Genomic DNA, 22,463 nt, shown 5'->3' on the forward strand with positions numbered 1-22,463 from the left:
TTATGTTTTGCACTCTTCCTTCATCCTTCCCGGGCGTCGAAGATCATCCTTCTTACATCCTAGTAGTGGGGTGAAGAAAATGACAAATAATAAAAAGATCATTAATGTTGTAAACAAGAGAAGAGACTTTTACTTTTCTCATTTCCGTAATAATCAAGTTATATTGTAGTGTAGAATAACCGACTCAGTAAATATTACTAATGAAAGAAGAAAGGGAAAAATGACTTTAACTCAGTTTAATAATGATCTAGGAATATTAAGAGACATGTACCCAGAACTGGAAATGAAACCGGTAGAGGTAGACGAGACAGGTGAGTTTCCGCAGAACATTAGCGGAAAGTCATTTTTCAAGATATCTCTATTAGCGGATGTAAGTGTTGAATTCGGTGAGCAACGTTTATTATTAGCAAATCTGTCTCATGAATGCGTGGAGTTCACAATGCATTGCCGTCACTATCCAGATATTCGACGGTGTGTTAGTATGAATATCAAATCTTTATGGATGTCAGCAGACGAAAAGAAAATGCTAACCAATAAAGCACTAGAACTTGTTGAAGGAACTATAGACACGGAAGCTAACTTCGTAGATTCGTTTACATCCATCCTAATGCTCATCTTCGGATTCCTTATAGATGATACTGCTATTTTGTTATTCCCTGATAGCGTAAGAAAATGCTTAACAAAAGATCAGTATGAATTATTTAAGCAGATAAGTAAAGAAGCTACTCTTGAGAAAATAAGCAGATCTAACTATCGTTGTTGTATTTGTATAGAGGTAGAAAAGGGTGTGAGAATGGTCAAATTGCCATGCCAAAATGACAATATAGAACACTATCTTTGCAAAAAATGTGCTATTTCTTATTTCACTGCAATGATCGAAGAAGGCCGAATATCTAATGTGAGATGTCCACAATGTAAGTACGAAGAATTAAAGTTGGAAGATTACAAGTGTTACAAGAAAATGGTAAAGGCCTTGTTTACGCCTTTGATTTCAGTGTCCTTCTTAAAACAACTTATTGGTGCAGAGCTATGTGAAAGATACGAAAGGCTGTTTTATAATCAGGCAGCTACAAAACTCTCAAAGTATTGTCCCTATGCCTGTGTGACCTGCCGAAGATGTGACCAATGGTGCACAAAAGAGAACCTCGATGATGCTATGGTCCAATGTCAAAAATGTCATTTTGTATTTTGCTTTGACTGTTTGCATGCCTGGCATGGCTATAACAATAAATGCGGCAAAAAAGTTTCATTATCAAAACATATTATTGAGGAGTACTTGAATGATGTCGGCACTTCAAGCAACAGGAAGCGTGAATTGGAAGTAAAATATGGAAAAAGAATGTTAGAACTTGAAGTTAATAATTATATTGCCGACAGAATGCTAAATCTTGCTATCGAAGAAGAAGGTTCGAATTTACAGCGATGCCCTAGGTGTAAGATAGTCGTAGAAAGGAGTGAAGGTTGTAACAAAATGAAATGCGAAGTGTGTGGGACACTTTTCTGTTTTATTTGCGGAATCTTGCTCTATCCTGAGGACCCTTATGAACATTTTAGAGAATTATTTTCAGGTTGCTATGGGCGGTTATTTGACGGGATGTCTGGTGCAGAAATTTGAACGTTTTTGCTATGCCTTAAACCTTACATATTTTGTTCATATTTATCTTGTCATGAAAAATATACAGATAAAAAAAAACTCTACTTCAAATACGTCGCATTTTGAATCTCTTGCACGTCTACCTATTTAAAATACCCTTAGTTTTATCCTCTGGCTGATAACGTAATGACCACTTCGGTCCCATGATGGTAATAAGGGCCATATCCAGTAATGTAAAAATCCACGAAGCACAGTAAACCAGAAACGAGCATATTGCTACCAATCTCACTAAAAATTGTGTAAAGCTTAGGCGAACATCAGAAACAACAATAGATAATGGCTCAAAGTTGTACTTGAAGAATATGCCCGGCATACTACCGCCTTTAGTGCTCGAACCTTTATATAGATACCTGTAGTCGTTAACAGAATACTGATTTGTGTCCACTTCTGCCCCTAATTTCTTGAAAAGGGTTGGAACAACAGATGTGTAATACACATAAGCAGTTAAAGGTTCATCCTTATTAAATTGCGCAGTGTTATCCAATGGGTTATCGATATATGGGAAGAAATCACCAAAAGAAAACTCATTGATGACATGTGCAAAGTTTAAATCTTCCAGTGGTGCTCTTCGAGCATCGATATAGCCTAAACCCTTCGCTGTGATCTGCAATTCACCACTAACCCTATTGACTGGAATGGACCCAAATATATGACAACCATTGAAGTCCGGTAAATGTGCCTTATTTGGATCATTTTCATCGAAAAATGCCCTAGTATCTAGTTTCTCCCTGAATTGTGCTGGGATAGCTTCCCCCAAGATTTCATCCAATTCAGGCGTGATAATTTCATTAATATCATTTACTTTTGTGTCATAAGGAATAAAGAAAGGCATATTTTCCAATCGTAGTTCCTCTGATACAACCTTCCTATCCATCGTTTGGTCTCTAACGTTGATATGCAGCCAATCACATTTCGTATTAACATATATATCCATATTGATCTGAACAGTTTCTCTAACTTGATTGTCCACTGTGTATTGTTGGTCGATATAACCACCGAAATAGTCACCGAATTCTGTCCATGCTATAAATAGCAGGAAAATATATGTTAGCAAAGATGTCAAACCACCTTTGGTAGACTTCTTCTTGTACTGTTCTTCAGTCTTAGCTGTAGGAATGAACTGCCATTGTTAGTAAGAATGCAAAAACTTAAAAGAATGGAACTGTATTCTGAAGCAAGCCACTTCAGAAAAAAATCATAAAGCATACGAAACGCATCAAATGTCTTTAATCCTGCCATTATATAATCTTGAGGTCCTTCTTTATTTTTACTTTGAAGCAAAAGCGTGCTGAAGGAACATCTCTTAATTGTATCAAACAGTAATTTTCAACTTTTCGAAGGTTCTCAAGCAAGCGAAAAAAGAACGGTTATGCGAAAGTGCTTGATACTAAAAGCTGTAGTAAAGGCTTATATAATTACTTTAGGTAGAAAAGGGTCTGTGGTGAATTACTTCTCCATGAAATCTGGAGAAGGGGAGATAGATGCGTCCTCTGCGCTCTTATCAGACTTTTTTGGCTTGGCCTTGTAATGGTTTGCTGCAAGAAATGCGAGTAATAACAGGACCCACTGAATGGCATATCTGGCAAGCCCCATAATGAACCCACTTCCTACATTTACTCTTAACAATTCCCAACCTGTAGTATGTGCGGTGGAATTGTCATATCCTACCTCTAACACCTCTTCGGGTTCTAAGGTTTTCAGTGCAATCAAATATATGACGTTACATAATACTGTCAACGTAGAAAAAACTACTAATATCGAGCTTGAAGACTTCAATAGAATAGGAAATAAGCGGTGCCGTTTCCCGACGCTAAGAGCTCCTCCAAATGCTGACACTACACAGATATTCAGAAATCCGACTATGATTTCTAAAACAGCAAAGTAAAAAACTATGCCATTGAACATCATCAATATAAATGCCAGATTGACCCCTTTCAGATAGTTCTTCGTCGACGATGTGTCATCTAAGTTTGTATTTGGTGCGCCAATCAAGGCCTTCGATAGAGCATTCCCAGAATGTTTGTCGTGTTTCAAAAAATCACGAATAGATGTCAATGCCAAACGGTACGTCAACACCAAAGAGTCACCGAACTTTTTAGTTTCATTAGATCGTGTCGTGGAAATATTACCCAATTGGATTCCAACATCTCTGACAAGTACTTCAAGGACGTCCATGCCATAATTCTCATTTGAAGTACAGTAAATTTTGCTTCTATTATCTCGCTTACAAAATCCAAAATAATTAAGCTCAAAGACTTTATCAGGCTGAAAAGTGTCTACCAAATTTTCATCCTCATAAATGCTTGGATCAGTGAACTCATTCGACCAACCCATGTCAATTGTTAGATACGAAATCAATCGTAAAAATTCTCTTACACTTGCAATAAACTCATTGGCTGTACTAGATCCTCCGATGACAGTTATAGTAAACTGTGGAGCACATAACCGCAGTCCTTTAGAAGTCGTGCACGTTGTAGCCGGCAAGTAGAGCATAAACTGAGATAAACTTAAAATCAGAAGGACACCCCATACAATCAAACGCTTAGGGAAAAACATACTTGCCCTCTTAGTACAGCAGACAAAGTGTATATAAACATATAATATGTTGTTGTTTATAATTCATATGTTTTAGCTAGTGAACGTGCACTCATGAAAATTCAACAATTGCACAGTATCAAGATAATAGCAGTATGTAATATGCTCTAAAGGTGACACAAAAAACCACATTCTTCCAAAAGACCACTACGAGAAAAAAAATAAAATCAGTACATTCTTAAGCTTTGATACTTTAGGTATTGTACTCATTTGGATACAAACATTATTGTACAATGTAATCAGTTTTTACAGCCAGTAAAGGTATGACAACTACGAGGGACTATTATGTGTTATTGAGTATGGCAGACAATACATTGATTGAACGTCAGACAAAGTGAGGAAAATTACCACTTATCGAAGTTGATTGATAACCGATTAAATCAGGAATGTTAACGAAATGTAGTGCTGCAAGTGCAACCTTTACTACCTATATATACGCTATTCTCATCCGTCCTTTTTCGATTAACGCTGGCACGGTCAGATCAAAAACTTAAAAAACAACAACAATGAAAAGAGTTGGAGTTAAGCAAAGGGAAAAGAACTTTATAGGCGGCAAGATTCTGCCTTGGCGTTCGTAGAACAGCGCAGCACTACCTGGTCTGACTCATCATACTCCTACTTGAACGCATAAAACTATACCAAGATGGCAAAAACTCTAAAAGATCTTCAAGGCTGGGAGATAGTAACAACTGATGAGAAGGGGAACATAATAGATGGAGGTCAGAAAAGACTACGCCGAAGAGGTACTAGAACTGAAAGTTATTTAAAGAGAAGCTCGGATGGAACAAAGATTGGTCGGGGTGATAGTGTTGTTATGCATAACGAAGCTGCGGGCACTTACTCTGTTTATATGATCCAGGAGTTGAGGCTCAATACATTAAATAATATAGTCGAGCTATGGGCTCTCACTTATTTACGGTGGTTCGAAGTCAACCCGTTAGCTCATTACCGGCACTTTAATCCTGACGCTAACATATTGAATCGTCCTTTAAGCTACTACAATAAAAAGTTTTCTGAGACTGCAAATAAAAATGAATTATACCTGACCGCAGAATTAGCCGAATTACAGCTGTCAAATTTCATTAGGATTGCTCATGTAATAGATAGGGGTAAATGGGAAGGACTGAAGGAAAATTTTGATAAAGAAAGAGATTTCATGGTTTGCTATATGTGCGAACCGACAGGAGATAAGTTCGTAGAAATTAATATCGAGGATATCAAAACCTGCATCAAAGAGCTAGAGCCGAGAGAAGCTCAAGAATATCTTAAAGATCTGACACTTCCATCAAAGAGGAAAGGAGTTCAGGGAGATTCACCAAGAAAAAAGAAACGTACATCTACTCAAATCACTCAAGGTTTAGATGCACCAACAAGAGGAGCAGATAAAACCGATAATGAGGACGGGAATAAGGATGTGTCATCTGATTATCAAAGTCCGTCGGATGTCGACATTAGTGGGGACATGAATAGTGACGAAATATCCGCAGCTGAGTTTGAAGACGAAGAAGACGAAGAAGACGAAGAAGAAGAAGAAGAAGAAGAAGAAGAAGAAGAAGAAGGAGGAGGAGGAGGAGGAAAAGAAGCTAGGCGTTTAAATTCGCCAAGAAAGAGAAGCTGTAAGAAAAAGATAGGTGTAAACGATAGTGATGCCTTTGTACAACCGTCCCCGAAAAGAAGAGGTCGCAAACCTAAAGATCCTAGTAAACCGCGCCAGATGTTATTGATATCTTCATGTCGTGCAAATAATACGCCCGTAATTAGAAAGTTTACAAAAAAGAACGTTGCTAGAGCCAAAAAGAAGTATACTCCATTTTCGAAAAGATTCAAATCTATTGCAGCAATACCGGATTTGACTTCTTTACCTGAATTTTACGGGAATTCTTTGGAACTTATGGCATCGAGTTTTGAGAATAAGTTGAAAACCACCCAAAAACATCAAATTCTAGAAACAATTTTTTCCAAAGTTAAGAAACAATTGAACTCTTCTTATGTCAAAGAAGAGATATTGAAGTCAGCAAATTTTCAAGACTATTTACCAGCTAGGGAAAATGAATTTGCCTCAATTTATTTAAGCGCGTATAGCGCCATTGAGTCAGATTCTGCTACTACTATATATGTAGCTGGTACGCCTGGTGTGGGAAAAACTTTAACCGTAAGGGAAGTGGTAAAGGAGCTGCTATCATCTTCTACACAACAAGAAATTCCGGACTTTCTTTATGTGGAAATAAATGGATTGAAAATGGTAAAACCTACTGACTGTTACGAAACGTTATGGAACAAAATTTCAGGAGAAAGATTAACATGGGCAGCGTCAATGGAGTCATTGGAATTCTACTTTAAAAGAGTACCGAAAAACAAGAAAAAGACCATTGTAGTTTTATTGGACGAACTTGATGCAATGGTGACGAAATCTCAAGATATCATGTACAATTTTTTTAATTGGACTACTTACGAGAATGCTAAACTTATTGTGATTGCTGTAGCCAATACAATGGACTTACCTGAACGTCAACTAGGTAACAAGGTTACCTCAAGAATTGGGTTTACTAGAATCATGTTCACTGGGTATACTCATGAAGAATTGAAAAATATTATTGATCTGAGGCTTAAAGGCCTGAATGACTCATTTTTCTTTGTGGACACAAAGACAGGGAATGCCGTTTTGATGGATGCAGCTGGAAGTGAAGCTACAGAAGAACAAACATTATCTGGAGGTGTGAGGAAAGTTTGTTTAAGAATGAGTGCCGACGCCATTGAAATCGCTTCGAGGAAAGTAGCAAGCGTTAGCGGTGATGCAAGAAGAGCATTAAAAGTTTGTAAAAGGGCGGCGGAAATTGCAGAGAAACATTATATGGCTAAACATGGCTATGGGTACGATGGAAAAATAGTTATTGAAGATGAAAGTGAAGACGGAATGTATGAAGATGAAGACAAGGATCTTATTGAAAGTCGCAAAGCTAAGGAAGAGGAAGACGATAGCGATGAGGTGCAAACAGTTCATATTACGCATGTTATGAAAGCCTTAAACGAAACGTTGAATTCCCATGCAATTACATTTATGACAAGACTTTCGTTTACGGCGAAACTGTTTATTTATGCATTATTAAACTTGATGAAGAAGAATGGAGCTCAAGAACAAGAGTTAGGTGATATTGTCGATGAAATTAAATTACTTATTGAAGTGAATGGCAGCAATAAATTTGTTATGGAAATAACCAAAACATTGTTTCAGCAGGGAAGTGATAATATTTCTGAACAGTTGAGAATTATATCATGGGATTTCGTTTTAAACCAGCTGCTTGACGCGGGAATTCTGTTTAAGCAAACTATGAAGAATGATAGAATATGTTGTGTTAAGCTGAATATATCAGTAGAAGAAGCGAAAAGAGCCATGAATGAAGATGAGACTTTAAAAAGTTTATAGATTCCATTTTCTTTTCCATTATCTAGCATATACGTACATAGCAGTGGATTCATCCGAAACGCACGAGGTTATGAATGTACACACTTTCTATATCTCCCAAAAGTCATAGTGTTGCTTAATTAAAAATATGCGAGTGCTAACTCTGACGCAGTAGCGGCTGAGCGTGGCTCTTTTCATGTGTTAACACCGGGCGATGGTGCCTTCGATGAGGGCGACGAAGAGGGCCTCCTAATATTACGATTCTTTCTTTCCTGACTTTTGCTATGATGTCGATGTTGCTGACTGCCAAGGTGTTTATATATTAAAAGCGGATCGCCAATTTCATTAATTTCTGGGATGGTCAATGTTAAATTGAAGATCTTGGCCAATGCAATTTTGAAGATTTTCTGAATATTTATAGACTTGGCTGTAGAACAAAAGATAAGTGGAGCATTCATGACCTGTGCGTATTTCATACTTGTCCTCGAAATTTGTTCTTGATATTCTGGGTCTAAATCTATCAGTAAATCGTACTTTGTACCCACCAAAATAGGAATTGCTGAATCATTCAACCCATATGCCTGTCTATACCACTCCTTTATGGAACTCAACGTGTCTGGACGTGTCAGATCAAACAAAAAGATGATCACCGAAGACCCCACCGTTGCAATTGGAAGCATATTGATAAATTCTCTTTGTCCGCCTAAATCCATTATAGAAAATATAATATCCGTGGAACGTATGCTTACTTTTCTTTTCAAAAAGTTAACTCCAAGTGTCTGTGTATACTCCTTATCGTATATATTCTGTACGTACTTCACCATCAATGAAGTTTTTCCGACCTGTGCATCCCCTACTAATCCAACTTGAACTTCTACCTGATTTCGTACTGCAGGAATAGAACTGTTTCCTCCAGTGCTTGGTGTAGCCATAATATTTGACTCAATTTATATTGCACACCCTAATTACAATCTAATGTCTCTGTCTTCTCGAAAAAGCGAGCGCTTAACCGAATTAATCATCTTCAATTTAATTTATTTTTTTCATTCCCTTCTGGGTTCTTTCTTCCTTTTCTTGTTTACCTTTCTACTTTTATCACAAGACAGCGGGCCCAAATAGAAGGACTGCCTTCTGAAACATCCACACATCCACACATCCAAACATCAGTACATTCTAGGATTTTTCAGACTTGCCAAAAAAAACTGTGTGATTCTCAGATAAAAAAATGAAAAGTAGCATGGGTTGATGGTAGAAGAACAGCCGGTAAATAGCGGAGAACGCGCTGGACCTCAGCGTAGAGTTCAGGTTGTGCGAGCGTGAAGCTGCCTTTACTGCCGGATAGTGTAGGCCGAGTAATGATTGCCACGCTAAGTGTAACTCAGTTTCACCATACTGGCGTTCTCAGTAGCTAGCTCCAATGTATAGTTAGTGGTGGTATTTGATATATGTCAGTGATAGCACATTCAAACTTGGCTTGTTGTAATTCGCCTTTAAGGAAATCAAGCAAAAAAACCGATCTAGACTAATCATGGCTGTTGGTAAGAATAAGAGACTATCCAGAGGTAAGAAGGGTTTGAAGAAGAAGGTTGTTGACCCATTTACCAGAAAGGAATGGTTCGATATTAAAGCCCCATCCACTTTTGAAAACAGAAATGTTGGTAAGACTTTAGTTAACAAGTCCACTGGTTTGAAGAATGCTTCCGATGCCTTGAAGGGTAGAGTTGTCGAAGTTTGTTTGGCAGACTTGCAAGGTTCTGAGGATCATTCTTTCAGAAAAGTCAAGTTGAGAGTTGATGAAGTTCAAGGTAAGAACTTGTTGACCAACTTTCACGGTATGGACTTCACCACCGACAAATTGAGATCCATGGTCAGAAAATGGCAAACTTTGATTGAAGCTAATGTTACCGTTAAGACTTCCGATGATTACGTTTTGAGAATCTTTGCTATTGCCTTCACCAGAAAGCAAGCTAACCAAGTTAAGAGACACTCTTACGCCCAATCTTCTCATATCAGAGCTATCAGAAAAGTCATTTCCGAAATCTTGACCAGAGAAGTCCAAAACTCTACTTTGGCTCAATTGACTTCCAAGTTGATTCCAGAAGTCATCAACAAGGAAATTGAAAACGCTACCAAAGACATCTTCCCACTACAAAACATTCATGTTAGAAAGGTTAAGTTGTTGAAGCAACCAAAGTTCGACGTTGGTGCTTTGATGGCTTTGCATGGTGAAGGTTCCGGTGAAGAAAAGGGTAAGAAGGTTTCTGGTTTCAAGGATGAAGTCTTGGAAACTGTGTAAACAAAATAAATATAAATTATAAGATTTGACATGTACACAATTTATTAATATGTTTTCTCTTTTTATTATTAATATGACTATTAATTATTTTTAGATGATAAAAAGAAGGTTCAAAATGTACATTCTCTAATCTTTTCTTTGCAAAATGTATCTTTTCATGATTAGTATTTTTCACATTATCAACTTTGGTTTTTATTTGAGCCGTAGATAACTTGCTGATGTACTTATATGCCTTTCCTGTTTAGAGAACTATGCATTCTACGTAATCATTGCACTTCGTCAGCAGAGGAGGATGCACTGTAACCACCTGCAGTGCCACCCAGTTTTTCTGCTGTGTGGTCACCACTTTCTTCCTCTGCATTGTGTATCTCGTCTGCCTCTTGTATAAGATCTTCACCCCCTTTGATCCCTTCACCACCGTTACTCTGACTGTCATTTTCTGCCTGCTGACTGCTTTCTCCGTCTGCTTCAGTATCCTCTTTTACATCCTCAACGTCCACGTCTATATTATCATCCTCTCCATTTCCTTCATCTTCTTGTCCATCATACTCACGATCGCTTTCCTCTTTTTCATCCACAGATAGAATACTATTCGCCTTCATCATTGATCGTTGTCTTTTATATCTCTCTTTTCTTTCTTCAACTTCATCTGATTCATAATCATCATCAATATTATCCCCTTCTCCCTCAATGAGCAGACCATCTCTTTTAAGAAGTTCTTCTTTAAATATCGACGTGATCTTGCCAAATATCTCTGCATCCCTTAACCACTTCTCTTTGTAGGACGATACTTCTTGCCTTACCTTTTCTATGTCCGATTTCATTAGCGCGTTGACACTTTCCAGCTCTTTTGGACCTTTAGAGAAGTCATCATAAATACGATATCTCTCTTCTGTACCATCTTTTTTTAAGCCTGAATCAACTAATTTCAGATAATTCTTTTCAATTAAGAACTTAACTAAGTCACTTCCAAGTTCTTTCTCCCATTCTGAACGTGTTACAACAAGGCTGGTACGCCCTTCCGATAAGCCTTCCACCTCTCTGTTGATTACTCGGACAGAATCATGAAGACCTTGTAGTTTTCCAATGCGTAAAAGCAACTTGCTATGAATGCTCTTTATATTAGGTAACTTGTCTCCCAGATTTTCCAATTTGGCCAATGTCTCCTGTTGACATGTTTCCCAATTTTCGTCTGCTGCTTTCTTTGTATCAATTGAAGATTGAAGATCTAAAAATCGAAGCTGTGCGCTTTCTGTCAGTTGTGAAATATTTTGCTCAGTCAATGCCTCATTCTTACTAATATCGTTGGATAATCTACCATTTATAATGCTTTCTGTCAGCTTGGAAACTTTTCCTAGGATATCTAAATATTTGTTGAATGGAGTATCCACCTCACTGTAGTGTACCTTGGTTCTAACTTGGTCTACTTGTTTTCTTGACAGAGGCATTATAGACAGAGGCTCTTTTGGTGTTCTATCTTCTTCTCTATAGTCATTCATTGAATATGCTTCAATATTCTCAGTGTTGAACTTTTGTCTCTCCGAGAAGCACTGAAAATTATGGAATGAATGAAGAAATAATAAACCATGAAGAAAAAGGATAAGAAAATAAAATAGAATTAATATGGAAGAATGTATGAAAAAAAAGTGGAATTATACGTTTTCGCCCTGGTAATTATAGCAGTTTGTATTCTATATAATTATGTGTATGTGTATTAATATGTATTTATTCTAAGATGTGGTCCTCCGTGTCTTGACGATGAGGTTCATCGGAAACTAGTGAATGAGCTCCGTTAACATTGGAATCTTTTCTTGGCTGAAACCTCTTCCTGCTATGTCTTTGCAACATGGCTGCAATACCACTATTATTCTGGGTTGTTACCGATGTAGGTACTGGAGAATTCGACTTTGATTTGGGTTTAGCCTTATATTTAGGTCCTGGTGCATAGTCTAGCTTCCTTTTCTTCATTTGTTCATCTGCCTCAAGTTGCTTATAGGCACTTTCCGCTGAAGATAAGGTTAAATAAAAATCAACTACTTTTTGATGGGCTTTTATTCTACTTCTGTCAAAATTTAAGACCTGCAGGCCCTCTCTTGAAACAGCTCGAGAAAGTGCGACGTACGCTTGACCTTTTTCAAATACTCTTCGTAAGTCCACCTTAACTTTTGGAAGAGTCTGACCCTGAGATTTATGGATGGATAATGACCAAGCAAGCATTAGTGGCAGTTGAACCCTTGATACTAATGGCTTTTCGTTTTCATCTTCTATTGCCCAATCTTCTGGTTCGACAAGCACCATCCTGGTGCTCATGTCAGAGGCTTTGAATCTCACAAGAGGGAGTCTCCGTTTTCCCGCAGAATTTTGGTGTATAATCTGCATTAAGTGTTCCTTGCGTTTGATATTCTCTAATACAACTTCGTCATCTGTCCTAACTTTTTTCATGAAGTCAAACACTGAAGAGTCTAGTGGAGAAACAGCATCATCTATATCACTTTTAGCAAATCCTTCCTTTACTGAGGATTTACGACTAGCAACTGCACTTTCTTCCCCATCGCTTTGTTCCCTTTCCATTGCAGCTTTAATTTTCGATGGATTTTCAGCCCAAGTCTCAAGCTTTTCTGGGGGCATTGATGGGTCATTGGTTAGCGCCTCATAGCAAAAATATGTTTCTGGATCCATAAATTCGATAACTTTACCAAGAGAACCGTTAACTAAAGTTGCATCTAAATTCTTTACCATCATAACTTGGGCACCAACTTTCAAATGTAATTCCTTTGGGGCCAAAAAATTCTGCAACAGTCTTTCCTTTAGCTCTTCGTCTTCTAAAGCACCACCATCGATGGCATTAAACACATGTACCTGACCTGGCAATTTGCTTAGCCTAGAATTATTCGCTCTTTCAACTTCCATTCTAGTACTGTAGAGTTCCGCCGGAATGATTTCATCGTCCGGTAATGGCCTTGAAAGCTTTTTAAACTCTCTTTCTGTTTCATCATCAATATTACCCAGTCTCATGCGGTTCAACATGTCGATAAACTTTACATCCCCGCGTTGTCTAAAAACCTTTTGTAGCATGATGGTCATTTTTACACCTTCCCTCCAAGCCTTTGACTCGAAAGCAAACTTAGTTGGTCTATTAGGATCTTTCGATACAGGTGGTAGTTGAAAAAAATCTCCACAAAAGATAAGTTGAATCCCACCAAAGGGTTGATGATTTTTCCGTATTTTTCTGGCAATAAAATCAAGCTTGTCCAACAATTCCGCGTCTAACATTGATATTTCATCGACAACCAAAGCACCGATATTTTCCCAACGTCTTAAATGCTTTCGAGATCTACGAACCTTCTTGTAGAGTTTATCTGCATCACCTTTTCCCAATCCTATCCCAGCAAATGAATGTATAGTTATTCCCCCGATGTTACAAGCGGCTAATCCTGTAGAAGCAGTGACTGCCACATTTTCCCTTCCATATAAACCTTTCAATACTTTGATCATTTCACGTAAAAGTATGGACTTACCAGTACCAGCACTCCCTGTATAAAAAATATTGTGCCCATTTTCTGCCAATTTAATGATACTTTCTTGTTCTTTGCTTAAACAAATCGGTATTTTAACCTTAACATTACTAGGAAAATTTGAGTTACGGTCATCTTGATCATTCTGCAGTTCAGTAAAGCTCGGCCTTTGAGTTAAAACAGCAATCTTTTCCCCGAATTGCATTTTCTTTTTTTCATTCTCATTTATAATTTCCAGACTTCTCTCTTGAGATACAAAGCTATTTTGAAGTTCCTCAAATGAGCACTCCGCTTTTAATGCTGGCTTCATTGGGTTCTTGAAGCCTGTCATATTTGTTTTTTTTTGGCTACTCTGATCAAATGAATTCTCAGAAGAAAGTTGTAGTCTATGAGTTGTACTGGGTTTGAAAATATCGTTCCAGGACGAAATATCGTCCTTATTGATAAAATTCATGACATTTTTATCCCTCATAGGCCTTTTTCCCACTCGATCGTCTTCATTTATATCAAGAGTACTTTTCTCATTTACCTCTTCAACTTCTACCTGCATGCAATCAGGTTCTTCCCAGTCATCTGAATCAGAAAGTAAATCTAGGTCTTCTTTTGAAAGTATGGAAGGATGCTTCAGTTGTGCTTGAATAAAGTTGTTGGACCTGTAACCTCGGCTGCTCATAGAAAACGATAGTTTGGGGTATGATAGGTTTTTAAGTAAAAAAAAGCTGTTAAAACTACAGATGAACGGCCTCCTTGGTAAAATATGATTCAATGTTGATCTTATCCACCTTGGCATGTATGTTGATACAAGTAAGCTAATCGCTCAATGGATAGTATGCAATAAAAAAACCCGATATAAAACCAGCGCTTGAATATCTGGCCGAAATTACAGTAATTTAATCACCAATTTGGTTAACGTTAAGGTTGCTCTTCTCTTTGAGTACTTTCATGGTTAGAGGCAAAGTTTGTTTATACAATTAGTATTTGCAGAAAATTAAAGACGCGCCAGCGCCTTCCTCAATGTTACGCCAAAATTTTTCAAGAGATGAGTTGAACACTAGAACGATTTATAATTCGACGAGAGAGACATGGAATAATCGTCTCAACTCAGAATTATTGTTTTTCCTATATTTTAGATGTCTTATAAATTTGGCAAGTTTGCCATCAATAAAAGTGAGCTCTGTCTAGCAAACGTTCTACAGGCTGGCCAATCCTTCCGATGGATTTGGGATGAAAAGTTAAATCAGTACAGCACTACTATGAAAATAGGCATGAAAAAAAAGTATTCAGTAGTGATTTTGAGGCAAAATGAAGAGGATGGGCTCCTAGAATTTGCTGCTGTCGGTGACTATGACGATCAGGACGTCTTAAGAACCCATTTAACGCATTATTTTAGATTGGACGTGTCACTGAAACATTTATTCGATAATGTCTGGATTCCGAGCGACAATACTTTCAAAAAACTTTCCCCACAAGGCATTCGTATCTTGGCTCAGGAGCCATGGGAGACGTTGGTTTCTTTTATTTGTTCCAGCAATAATAACATTTCGAGAATCACGAGAATGTGTAATAGCCTTTGTTCTAATTTCGGTAACCTGATTACAACAATAAATGGTGTCACCTACTACTCCTTTCCTACGAGTGAGGAGTTGGCTTCTCGTGCAACTGAAGCTAACTTACGTGAATTGGGATTTGGCTATAGGGCGAAGTATATCATCGAAACCGCAAAAAAATTGGCAAAGGATAAAGCTGAATGTAATATTGCTTGTGACACCGAGTATCTTCAAAATTTATGCAAGGATGCTCAATATGAAGATGTTAGAGAATGCCTCATGTCCTACAATGGTGTAGGTCCCAAAGTTGCTGATTGTGTTTGTCTAATGGGACTACACATGGATGGTATTGTTCCCGTAGATGTCCATGTGAGTAGAATTGCGAAGAGGGACTACCAAATATCTGCAAGCAAGAATCATATTAAAGATTTAAGAGCAAGATACAATGATTTACCTAATACAAGAAAAAAAATCAATCCTGAGCTTGACCATATTAGATCAATGCTTTTGAAGAAGTGGGGATCGTATGCTGGTTGGGCCCAAGGTGTTTTATTTTCAAAAGAGATTGGAGGCACCAGTGGTAGCACTACAACTGGCGAAATAAAGAAGAGAAAATGGGATGTGATTAAAGAAACAGAAAAACTTGTTACCAAACAAGTGAAGATGGAAGTAAATTTGTCTGAAGTTCACATTAAGGAAGCAAAAATTGATTAGCCTAAAAAATATTAATCAGCACTGAGATAAAAATACGCCACCACTAAGGCAATACATATTCTTCAGAAAGAGCTTGAAAGGAAACAATCGAAGTATGAATTGGTATTTACAGTATAAAGCATTCATACTTAAAACAATAAATAGTACAGTAAGAAACAATGCGATACTTAATTACATATACAAACGAGTCATGATCCAAATTTTTTGGAAAGATAAGAATCTTTCATATACTATTTCTTCTATGTAATAAAAACTCGGGAACTTGAGAATTCAAAGCGGTTTCTTGGGAGCCTGGTATGTATGGCATCTTTTCCTCATCAATTAATCCTTGCAAAAACACACGACCATAGTCTACACCTACATGATATATCTCTTCAAACTTACTAAAGTCTAGAGTGGCATATTCTTCAATAGGTGGTCTAACGTAAACAACACCTGGTGTATTTTTGGCCTTTTCTAAAGCATTTACTGACGCAACATAACCCAATCTTACTTGAATTTCAGCCATATTAGGTATATTAGGATGAGAAGAGAATGGATTCCACCTGTTGAAAATGATCCAAAACCCATTCAAAGAGTCACCATATTCCATAGGTGTCCTATCGTCTGCCGATCCTACATCTACCGCAAATATAGTTTGGCAACCACGCGCTCTCATTTCGGTAACAGGTAAATTATCAACGTATCCACCATCAAGTAACATAGAACCATTCTCTTCTAAAGGAGGTAAAAGACCAGCAAGGGACATCGAAGCTCTGATATATCTCCACGCGTAACCAAAGGAATGTATTTCTTGAACTGAATCGGTTATATTAGTGGAATTACAGTAGTACTGGATCCAGAAATCTTCAATTCTAGTATCCCCAAAAGTTTTCCAAATACCTCTGTTGAATTCGTGACCAGTCGTATATGACGTAACAGGCCAGGTTAGATCTGTTAACATTCTCCAGATAGAGGAAATTCGACCAGCAAACTTCTTCACACGACCATAAATTGGTACTAAATCATAATCCTTTGCGTACAATCCTCCAACGAAAGAACCAATAGATGTTCCTCCAATAACGTCAACGGGAATACCTTGCTCTTCAATAGCCTGGATGACACCCAAGTGACTAATACCTCTAGCACCACCACCTCCAAGAACAAGTCCAATAGCTTGTCCAGAGAGAATTCTTGCCAATCTCAAAAAATCATTCTTGTGCCTATGAACTGGAGTATAGTATTGTCTTTTACTTTTCATGAATCTCGAAGAGAAATTCTCCACCGTGTTCTTGATAGAATCTGGAAGTAATTTTGATATGTTTTGTTGAGTTTTCCTGCTGAATTCTGTTTGAATTAACTTATCCATTAATGCCAATGCACCATTGTTCAAAACGTGCATTTTGCCCTCGTTCATCAACGTTGTTCCCGTCAAACTAAATTGAATATGATGATGAGAATGAACCCATGGCCTAGTGCGTAACCATTTATGGGTTAATCCTGGTTCCACATACCTCTCAGGATGTAGAAGAATTAATTCAGTTCTTGCAGTTGTCTTTGAATTTAGTAGCAGTTTTTCATATTCTCCAATATCGGCAGATGAGGATCTCGCATCTGCTAGTAATAGGATACAATCACCTTGTGCAATACAGGTCCTTGTCCAGTTCGATTTAACTGGTGTATCTGATATATAGACAACTGTTTGGTACATTTCTTCTAATTCAGCAAAGTATCCACTTTGTTTTAATTTTGACAACCTGTCAAATGCATGGCGACCCAAATGTGTTAGGGTTGTTCTTTGATTTAATCCAATGGTGGTTCTTCCAACTTGCTTAAAAGCTTGGACTAATTTCATAGCAAATGCTTCAACAGGAAGTCCGCTGGTTATTGGTAAGATTGTGATGGTTCTGAATGTAATTGTTCCCGAAGTAATATTTTGGGGTTTATGACTTAAAGAGCTAGAATATGAAGCTTTCGTTGGAGGAATTAATGAACTGAAGTCGCTTTCCTTTATAGATAATGGATCATCTGTTAATGCTGGAACAGTTCTACCTCCCACAATTTTTTTAGCCACCAATCTTGAAACCCTTATCATGATAGATGGATGTTCAAGGGCTAGCAGTTCAAATAATGTTCTTGGAATTCTTGCTAATTCAGAATCCCTAACGGCGACTATAGTGGAATATCTATTTATGGCAGTAAGCACTTCGACTTCCCCAAAACTTTCTCCTTGGGCCAATTCTCCCAAAATGATATTCTGAGTGTCAACTTCTTCAGAAGATGCATTAGAGTTTGATAACGACTGCTGTTGTAGCTGTCTCAATCTACCATTAAGAACAACATAAATACCATTCGCCAAGTCACCCTGGGAAAAGAGCGTTTCAGAAGCTCTTAAATGGACCCACTCTAAGGCATGATCTAGCTTTAATAGCCTAGAGGATAACAATTTGGTCAATGAATCGGAAATCCGTAGGTAGATTAGGAAGTATTTATCAAATAACCTTTCTAGGGTATCACTGGATAAAAAACCAACGTAAACATCTGTCTTGGCAACGAGATTAACAAACGATTTGTAGCCAATTAAAGATGATAAATAGCCTACAATACCACCTGACCCGACAGAATATAACAAATGTTGAGAATGATGGGAATTTCCACCTTTGCGTGAAGCCTGAGGTGGAACCTGTTCCGGTTTAGACATTGCTGACACAACGGATGAGGATGAGTTTGTAGTTACGTTAATTTTCCCGGAAATTATATAGAAGAGGCCCTTACCGCGAGCATTTTGTTCAACTATAGTGGTACCTTTTCTAAAAAATTTCAATTGGATACCTTGCGCAAAGTCCTTCTTAACATCTTCGAAATCCAAATTTGGTGTCAACTCCTCTTTGTAAGCTCTAGGCTTTTTTTTGTTCAAGTTTCTGCTGTTGTGCCTTTTATTGGAGGAAATGGTGTATTCCTTGGGTAAGATTCGTAACATAGTCGGTTGAGTTTGAGGAGAGGCAAAAGATGAGGCTATAGAAACATCAGATGGTGTATAGTTGGGGCTCATCAAGAAACTTACATCGCTTGGGCGGCGGCTATATATTCCGTTAAGTTGAGGAGAATTCAAAGAGGACATATTTGTTGTCGAAGAAGATGAAACTGACATGTTGCTTTTGTTAACACCCAAATATGTTAGCATTGCCTCAACCAAAGCCATTCTTAAAGCAGAGTCCTCGGTTTCTTCTTGAGCAGCAGAGAAGGATGTCGTTGGTAGCAGATTAGGTCTTGGAGAGACTCGTCCCTTCAAATGGACAGGACTTGACTGCTCATTGTCATGAGAAGTAGTATTATCCAAGGCCAGGGGCGATGTACTAAGTTGGGCGTTGCGCAGTTCAGGTGATAAGGAGGAAAATTTCTTGGAGTGGGTGGAAGCATTGTTACTGCTGCTTCTAGAGGAGCGCTTGTGTTGATTTGCGGCAGAAGTGTTAATACCATTTAGTTTGGTGCGGTTATTATTGTGAATTGGATTAGGTGACATGATATCCATAGTTCTAGACAATGGGACGTTTGACAATAAATCACCAGGATTGAATTGGTCTCTTGAACCCAGTACAACATGTCTTGAACTTGGATGGTGGATGAATTCTGGTTTTAGTAAAAGGGAATTTGAGCTTGCATTGGCATTGGCGTTGGCAATTTTAAGCGATTGAATGATATCATCAGTTGGTTTGGCTTTGGGGGGTGATTTCTTCAATTCGGTAGAGCCTTTATTATTTTTGGATTTCAATTTTAAGTCGGATGGCCCATTTGTCTTATCTGCAGTTTTGAACTTACGGATAACAGCCTCTTTCAAATAATAAGGTAACTCATAAACTATGGATTTGTTCAATAGAACCTCAATATCCATGATTTCCTTCGTTAAACCTAAATAATCATGGGCAGTTTGAAAGGTAACGTGGTACAGTTTGGTGAGTACCATCTGGATTATATGAGAAGCAGACCGTGGATATTTGGCGGTTAATTTGGCAAACGATTGTGGGGGGATTATACCAATCGTACAGTCGGTGGCCGCACGAGCGACAAGTTTAGGAATCGAAGAAGGGAATGATGGAGAGCCGTTGCTAGAGTTTGTCATGGAATCCGTCGTTGGAAAGTTTTGATCCGATGAGTAAAACAAACTGTTGCTCGAGACGGTAGCGTCCATGGGCGAGGACAACTCGGAGGGAAAGTTATTGCTACTATCCGAGGACATGGAATGAGTAAACAGATTCAAAATGCTTACGAGGGATGTCAATGGATTTCCTGATTTGACTGTATTCAGCAGTTGAAATTTCCCCAGTCCATTTTTCAGGCGGATGTAACCGACGGATTCGTCTTCTTCATCGATTGGGTTGGAAGAACAAGACTTGTTGTCGAAATCATCATCATTATCGTCGTCACCTTCATCTTCATCTTCATCTTCATCTTCATCGTCAAAACCATCCGTGTCACTATGGTCAGTTTCGTCGCCGTGGTCCTTTTCTGAATGGTCTATTTCATGGTACAACTGCAGCGTGCCTTCGACAACAATGGCAAATCCAATGGTACTGTCCAACAGTAAGATCTCGCCCTCATCCATTTTTTGCGTCTTCATGTTCTTCGTCAAGTCATGGAAGACTGGTTTTTCCAAATAGCCAAAAATTTTGATAGCACTTAAAAACTGATCAAGGTAAGATGAAAGAAAGGTCTCGTTATCGTTGCCATCTTTCAAAGAATGCTTTTTCGAGTTCATATTCGAGGTTGGACATGTAGTGGGAGAGCCTGTGGCACACGACGGGTCGGCCGACTGAGTGGAAGATGCTGTCATGCTGGCGTTGGCGCTGGTGCCCGATTTACCTAGATTTTCCAGCGGCAAGAACTCCGGGGTCAATCTCTTGTACTGAGAAAGGATTCTCTCCTTCATGATGGTGTACGTCACAAACACAATGACGGCCAGGCCAAACAGGATCAGCCAAAAGGAAAGCGTGAAATGGATATGGTGTAACTTGAAGAAGATCCACTTCGGAATCCTTAAAAGCGATAAAGTTGCCAGGTACCAACCATACTTGAAGACCATACGGGACGTGCCCATGACGAAGTAGGACACGACCCACGAGAAGTTGAACAGGGACGAAAGCGACCACGTCTGCGCCTCAGAAATGATCTGGTCGGCAAGACATGTCTGGAATCTATAAGAGGTAGAGTTACTGGAATTAATGCTGGTGCCAAGACTGTTGTTAGAGCTTTGACCGGTAGCGTTGCTGTTGTTGGTGGTGCAATTCATTGAACGCATGCAATAAAAAACTAGAGCCGGGCCTTTTTATTCTTTTCCTATTTTTTTATTCTTTAGAGTTTTGTGGTGGTGTTTTGTTAACCTTTATAAACTTTCGAGAAAAGTGTCAAAGTTCTACGGTTTTCAAAGATCCTTATAACCTGGAAGAAATGAAAACAAGAATAAAAACTAAGAGGGTCTCACAGGAAACCGGACTTACTGAAAGGGCTAACAGTGACTTCAAAGTAGGGCTTTAGCTTCGGGTAAGAGAAAGGGAAGAAGGGTCTGAAAGGCAGCATTAGGGCGAACAGAACAAAAATTGCCTTCGTATCTCGTATCTCGTTTCCACGGCAACGAGATACGAAGGCAACTAGCTCCCAACATATAAAAGGCCTAGTATTTTTGGCGTTTCCTATTGTCTTTTGAATCCTCTTCTTCTATCCTTCCTCATCTGTTTTCTTGTTTATACAAAAAAAAACCAATTACACACAACTACAGATCACACCAGCAATAAAAAAAAAATGACTATGGACCAAGGCCTTAACCCAAAGCAATTCTTCCTTGACGATGTCGTCCTTCAAGACACCCTGTGCTCAATGAGCAATCGCGTCAACAGAAGCGTCAAGACCGGATATCTATTCCCCAAGGATCACGTTCCCTCTGCCAACATCATTGCCGTCGAACGCCGCGGTGGTCTTTCAGACCTTGGCAAGAAGTCCTCGAAATAAGAACCTGTGTCACCCCTCATTTTTTTTTTTTTAGGCCAGAATAAAGAGTAAGAACGATAGAATAGAATACATAGCATTATTATAAATACGTTTTTAATATTTAGTCCTCGTACGTAATAATAATTGACCTTTTCTGCCAACCAAAATTGAAAGTCTTTTTTTCATTACTTCGCGCTGTCCCCAAACGGACAGGAGTACCCGCCGCGGTCGCCCTTTTAGGAAGCTAGGTGTCCCAAAGGGGAAATAGTAATAACACCTTGTTACTGTTTTTGAACACGCCCGTTTTGCCCGACTCCGCCTCAGCGGGTATAAAAAGAGTTCTGTTTTTTTCTCCTGGCTGCCCTCCTCATCAAGACAGGATCTTATCACCTCTACTTCTAAGAACGTACGAATTTACACACGTCCTCTCAACTGCTCAATCATTTCCCACCATGCAAAACTCTCAAGACTACTTTTACGCCCAACGTCGCACACAACAACAAGAACAAGCGCCTTCCACATTACGTACCGTCACCATGGCGGAGTTCAGAAGAGTACCTTTGCCACCCATGGCTGAACCCCCTATGTTGTCTAGTCAGAACTCTATGAGCAGCTCCGCTTCCGCCTCCGCTTCTTCATTGGAGATGTGGGAGAAAGATTTGGAAGAAAGACTCAACTCCATCGATCATGACATGAACAATAACAAGTTTGGCTCCGGCGAACTGAAGTCTATGTTCGACCAAGGTAAGGTTGAAGATATGGACTTTTAAACTTTTCA

General features: G+C 38.6%; 12 protein-coding genes across 12 annotated transcripts; 6 read left to right on the forward strand and 6 right to left on the reverse strand.

Moving 5' to 3' along the window:
* Positions 1-220: 220 nt before the first annotated feature.
* ITT1 (RBR-type E3 ubiquitin transferase) lies at positions 221-1,615 on the forward strand (the record flags this gene model as incomplete). Its single annotated transcript, XM_056224637.1, has 1 exon — positions 221-1,615. One exon carries the CDS (start codon positions 221-223, stop codon positions 1,613-1,615), a length of 1,395 nt encoding a protein of 464 aa, XP_056078536.1.
* A 118-nt stretch (positions 1,616-1,733) lies between these two features.
* On the reverse strand, positions 1,734-2,893 carry ERV41 (Erv41p; the record flags this gene model as incomplete). The annotated part of the gene is made up of 2 exons (XM_056224638.1): positions 1,734-2,761; positions 2,863-2,893. 2 exons carry the CDS (start codon positions 2,891-2,893, stop codon positions 1,734-1,736), a joined length of 1,059 nt encoding a protein of 352 aa, XP_056078537.1.
* Positions 2,894-3,100: 207 nt separating this feature from the next.
* Positions 3,101-4,210, reverse strand: SMA2 (Sma2p; the record flags this gene model as incomplete). Its single annotated transcript, XM_056224639.1, has 1 exon — positions 3,101-4,210. The coding sequence occupies one exon, from the start codon at positions 4,208-4,210 to the stop codon at positions 3,101-3,103; it is 1,110 nt and encodes a 369-aa protein (XP_056078538.1).
* A 682-nt stretch (positions 4,211-4,892) lies between these two features.
* Positions 4,893-7,673, forward strand: ORC1 (origin recognition complex subunit 1; the record flags this gene model as incomplete). Its single annotated transcript, XM_056224640.1, has 1 exon — positions 4,893-7,673. The coding sequence occupies one exon, from the start codon at positions 4,893-4,895 to the stop codon at positions 7,671-7,673; it is 2,781 nt and encodes a 926-aa protein (XP_056078539.1).
* Positions 7,674-7,846: 173 nt separating this feature from the next.
* Positions 7,847-8,584, reverse strand: TEM1 (Ras family GTPase TEM1; the record flags this gene model as incomplete). The annotated part of the gene is made up of 1 exon (XM_056224642.1): positions 7,847-8,584. The coding sequence occupies one exon, from the start codon at positions 8,582-8,584 to the stop codon at positions 7,847-7,849; it is 738 nt and encodes a 245-aa protein (XP_056078540.1).
* A 596-nt stretch (positions 8,585-9,180) lies between these two features.
* On the forward strand, positions 9,181-9,948 carry RPS1B (40S ribosomal protein eS1; the record flags this gene model as incomplete). The annotated part of the gene is made up of 1 exon (XM_056224643.1): positions 9,181-9,948. The coding sequence occupies one exon, from the start codon at positions 9,181-9,183 to the stop codon at positions 9,946-9,948; it is 768 nt and encodes a 255-aa protein (XP_056078541.1).
* A 266-nt stretch (positions 9,949-10,214) lies between these two features.
* Positions 10,215-11,396, reverse strand: MFT1 (Mft1p; the record flags this gene model as incomplete). The annotated part of the gene is made up of 1 exon (XM_056224644.1): positions 10,215-11,396. One exon carries the CDS (start codon positions 11,394-11,396, stop codon positions 10,215-10,217), a length of 1,182 nt encoding a protein of 393 aa, XP_056078542.1.
* A 277-nt stretch (positions 11,397-11,673) lies between these two features.
* PIF1 (DNA helicase PIF1) lies at positions 11,674-14,253 on the reverse strand (the record flags this gene model as incomplete). The annotated part of the gene is made up of 1 exon (XM_056224645.1): positions 11,674-14,253. One exon carries the CDS (start codon positions 14,251-14,253, stop codon positions 11,674-11,676), a length of 2,580 nt encoding a protein of 859 aa, XP_056078543.1.
* Positions 14,254-14,593: 340 nt separating this feature from the next.
* On the forward strand, positions 14,594-15,724 carry OGG1 (8-oxoguanine glycosylase OGG1; the record flags this gene model as incomplete). The annotated part of the gene is made up of 1 exon (XM_056224646.1): positions 14,594-15,724. The coding sequence occupies one exon, from the start codon at positions 14,594-14,596 to the stop codon at positions 15,722-15,724; it is 1,131 nt and encodes a 376-aa protein (XP_056078544.1).
* Positions 15,725-15,947: 223 nt separating this feature from the next.
* On the reverse strand, positions 15,948-20,990 carry NTE1 (lysophospholipase; the record flags this gene model as incomplete). Its single annotated transcript, XM_056224647.1, has 1 exon — positions 15,948-20,990. One exon carries the CDS (start codon positions 20,988-20,990, stop codon positions 15,948-15,950), a length of 5,043 nt encoding a protein of 1,680 aa, XP_056078545.1.
* Positions 20,991-21,499: 509 nt separating this feature from the next.
* Positions 21,500-21,706, forward strand: HUG1 (Hug1p; the record flags this gene model as incomplete). Its single annotated transcript, XM_056224648.1, has 1 exon — positions 21,500-21,706. The coding sequence occupies one exon, from the start codon at positions 21,500-21,502 to the stop codon at positions 21,704-21,706; it is 207 nt and encodes a 68-aa protein (XP_056078546.1).
* A 431-nt stretch (positions 21,707-22,137) lies between these two features.
* SML1 (ribonucleotide reductase inhibiting protein SML1) lies at positions 22,138-22,455 on the forward strand (the record flags this gene model as incomplete). The annotated part of the gene is made up of 1 exon (XM_056224649.1): positions 22,138-22,455. The coding sequence occupies one exon, from the start codon at positions 22,138-22,140 to the stop codon at positions 22,453-22,455; it is 318 nt and encodes a 105-aa protein (XP_056078547.1).
* Positions 22,456-22,463: the final 8 nt, after the last annotated feature.

The sequence above is a fragment of the Saccharomyces mikatae genome (genome assembly GCF_947241705.1).
Source record: "Saccharomyces mikatae IFO 1815 strain IFO1815 genome assembly, chromosome: 13".
Lineage (NCBI taxonomy): Eukaryota > Fungi > Ascomycota > Saccharomycetes > Saccharomycetales > Saccharomycetaceae > Saccharomyces > Saccharomyces mikatae.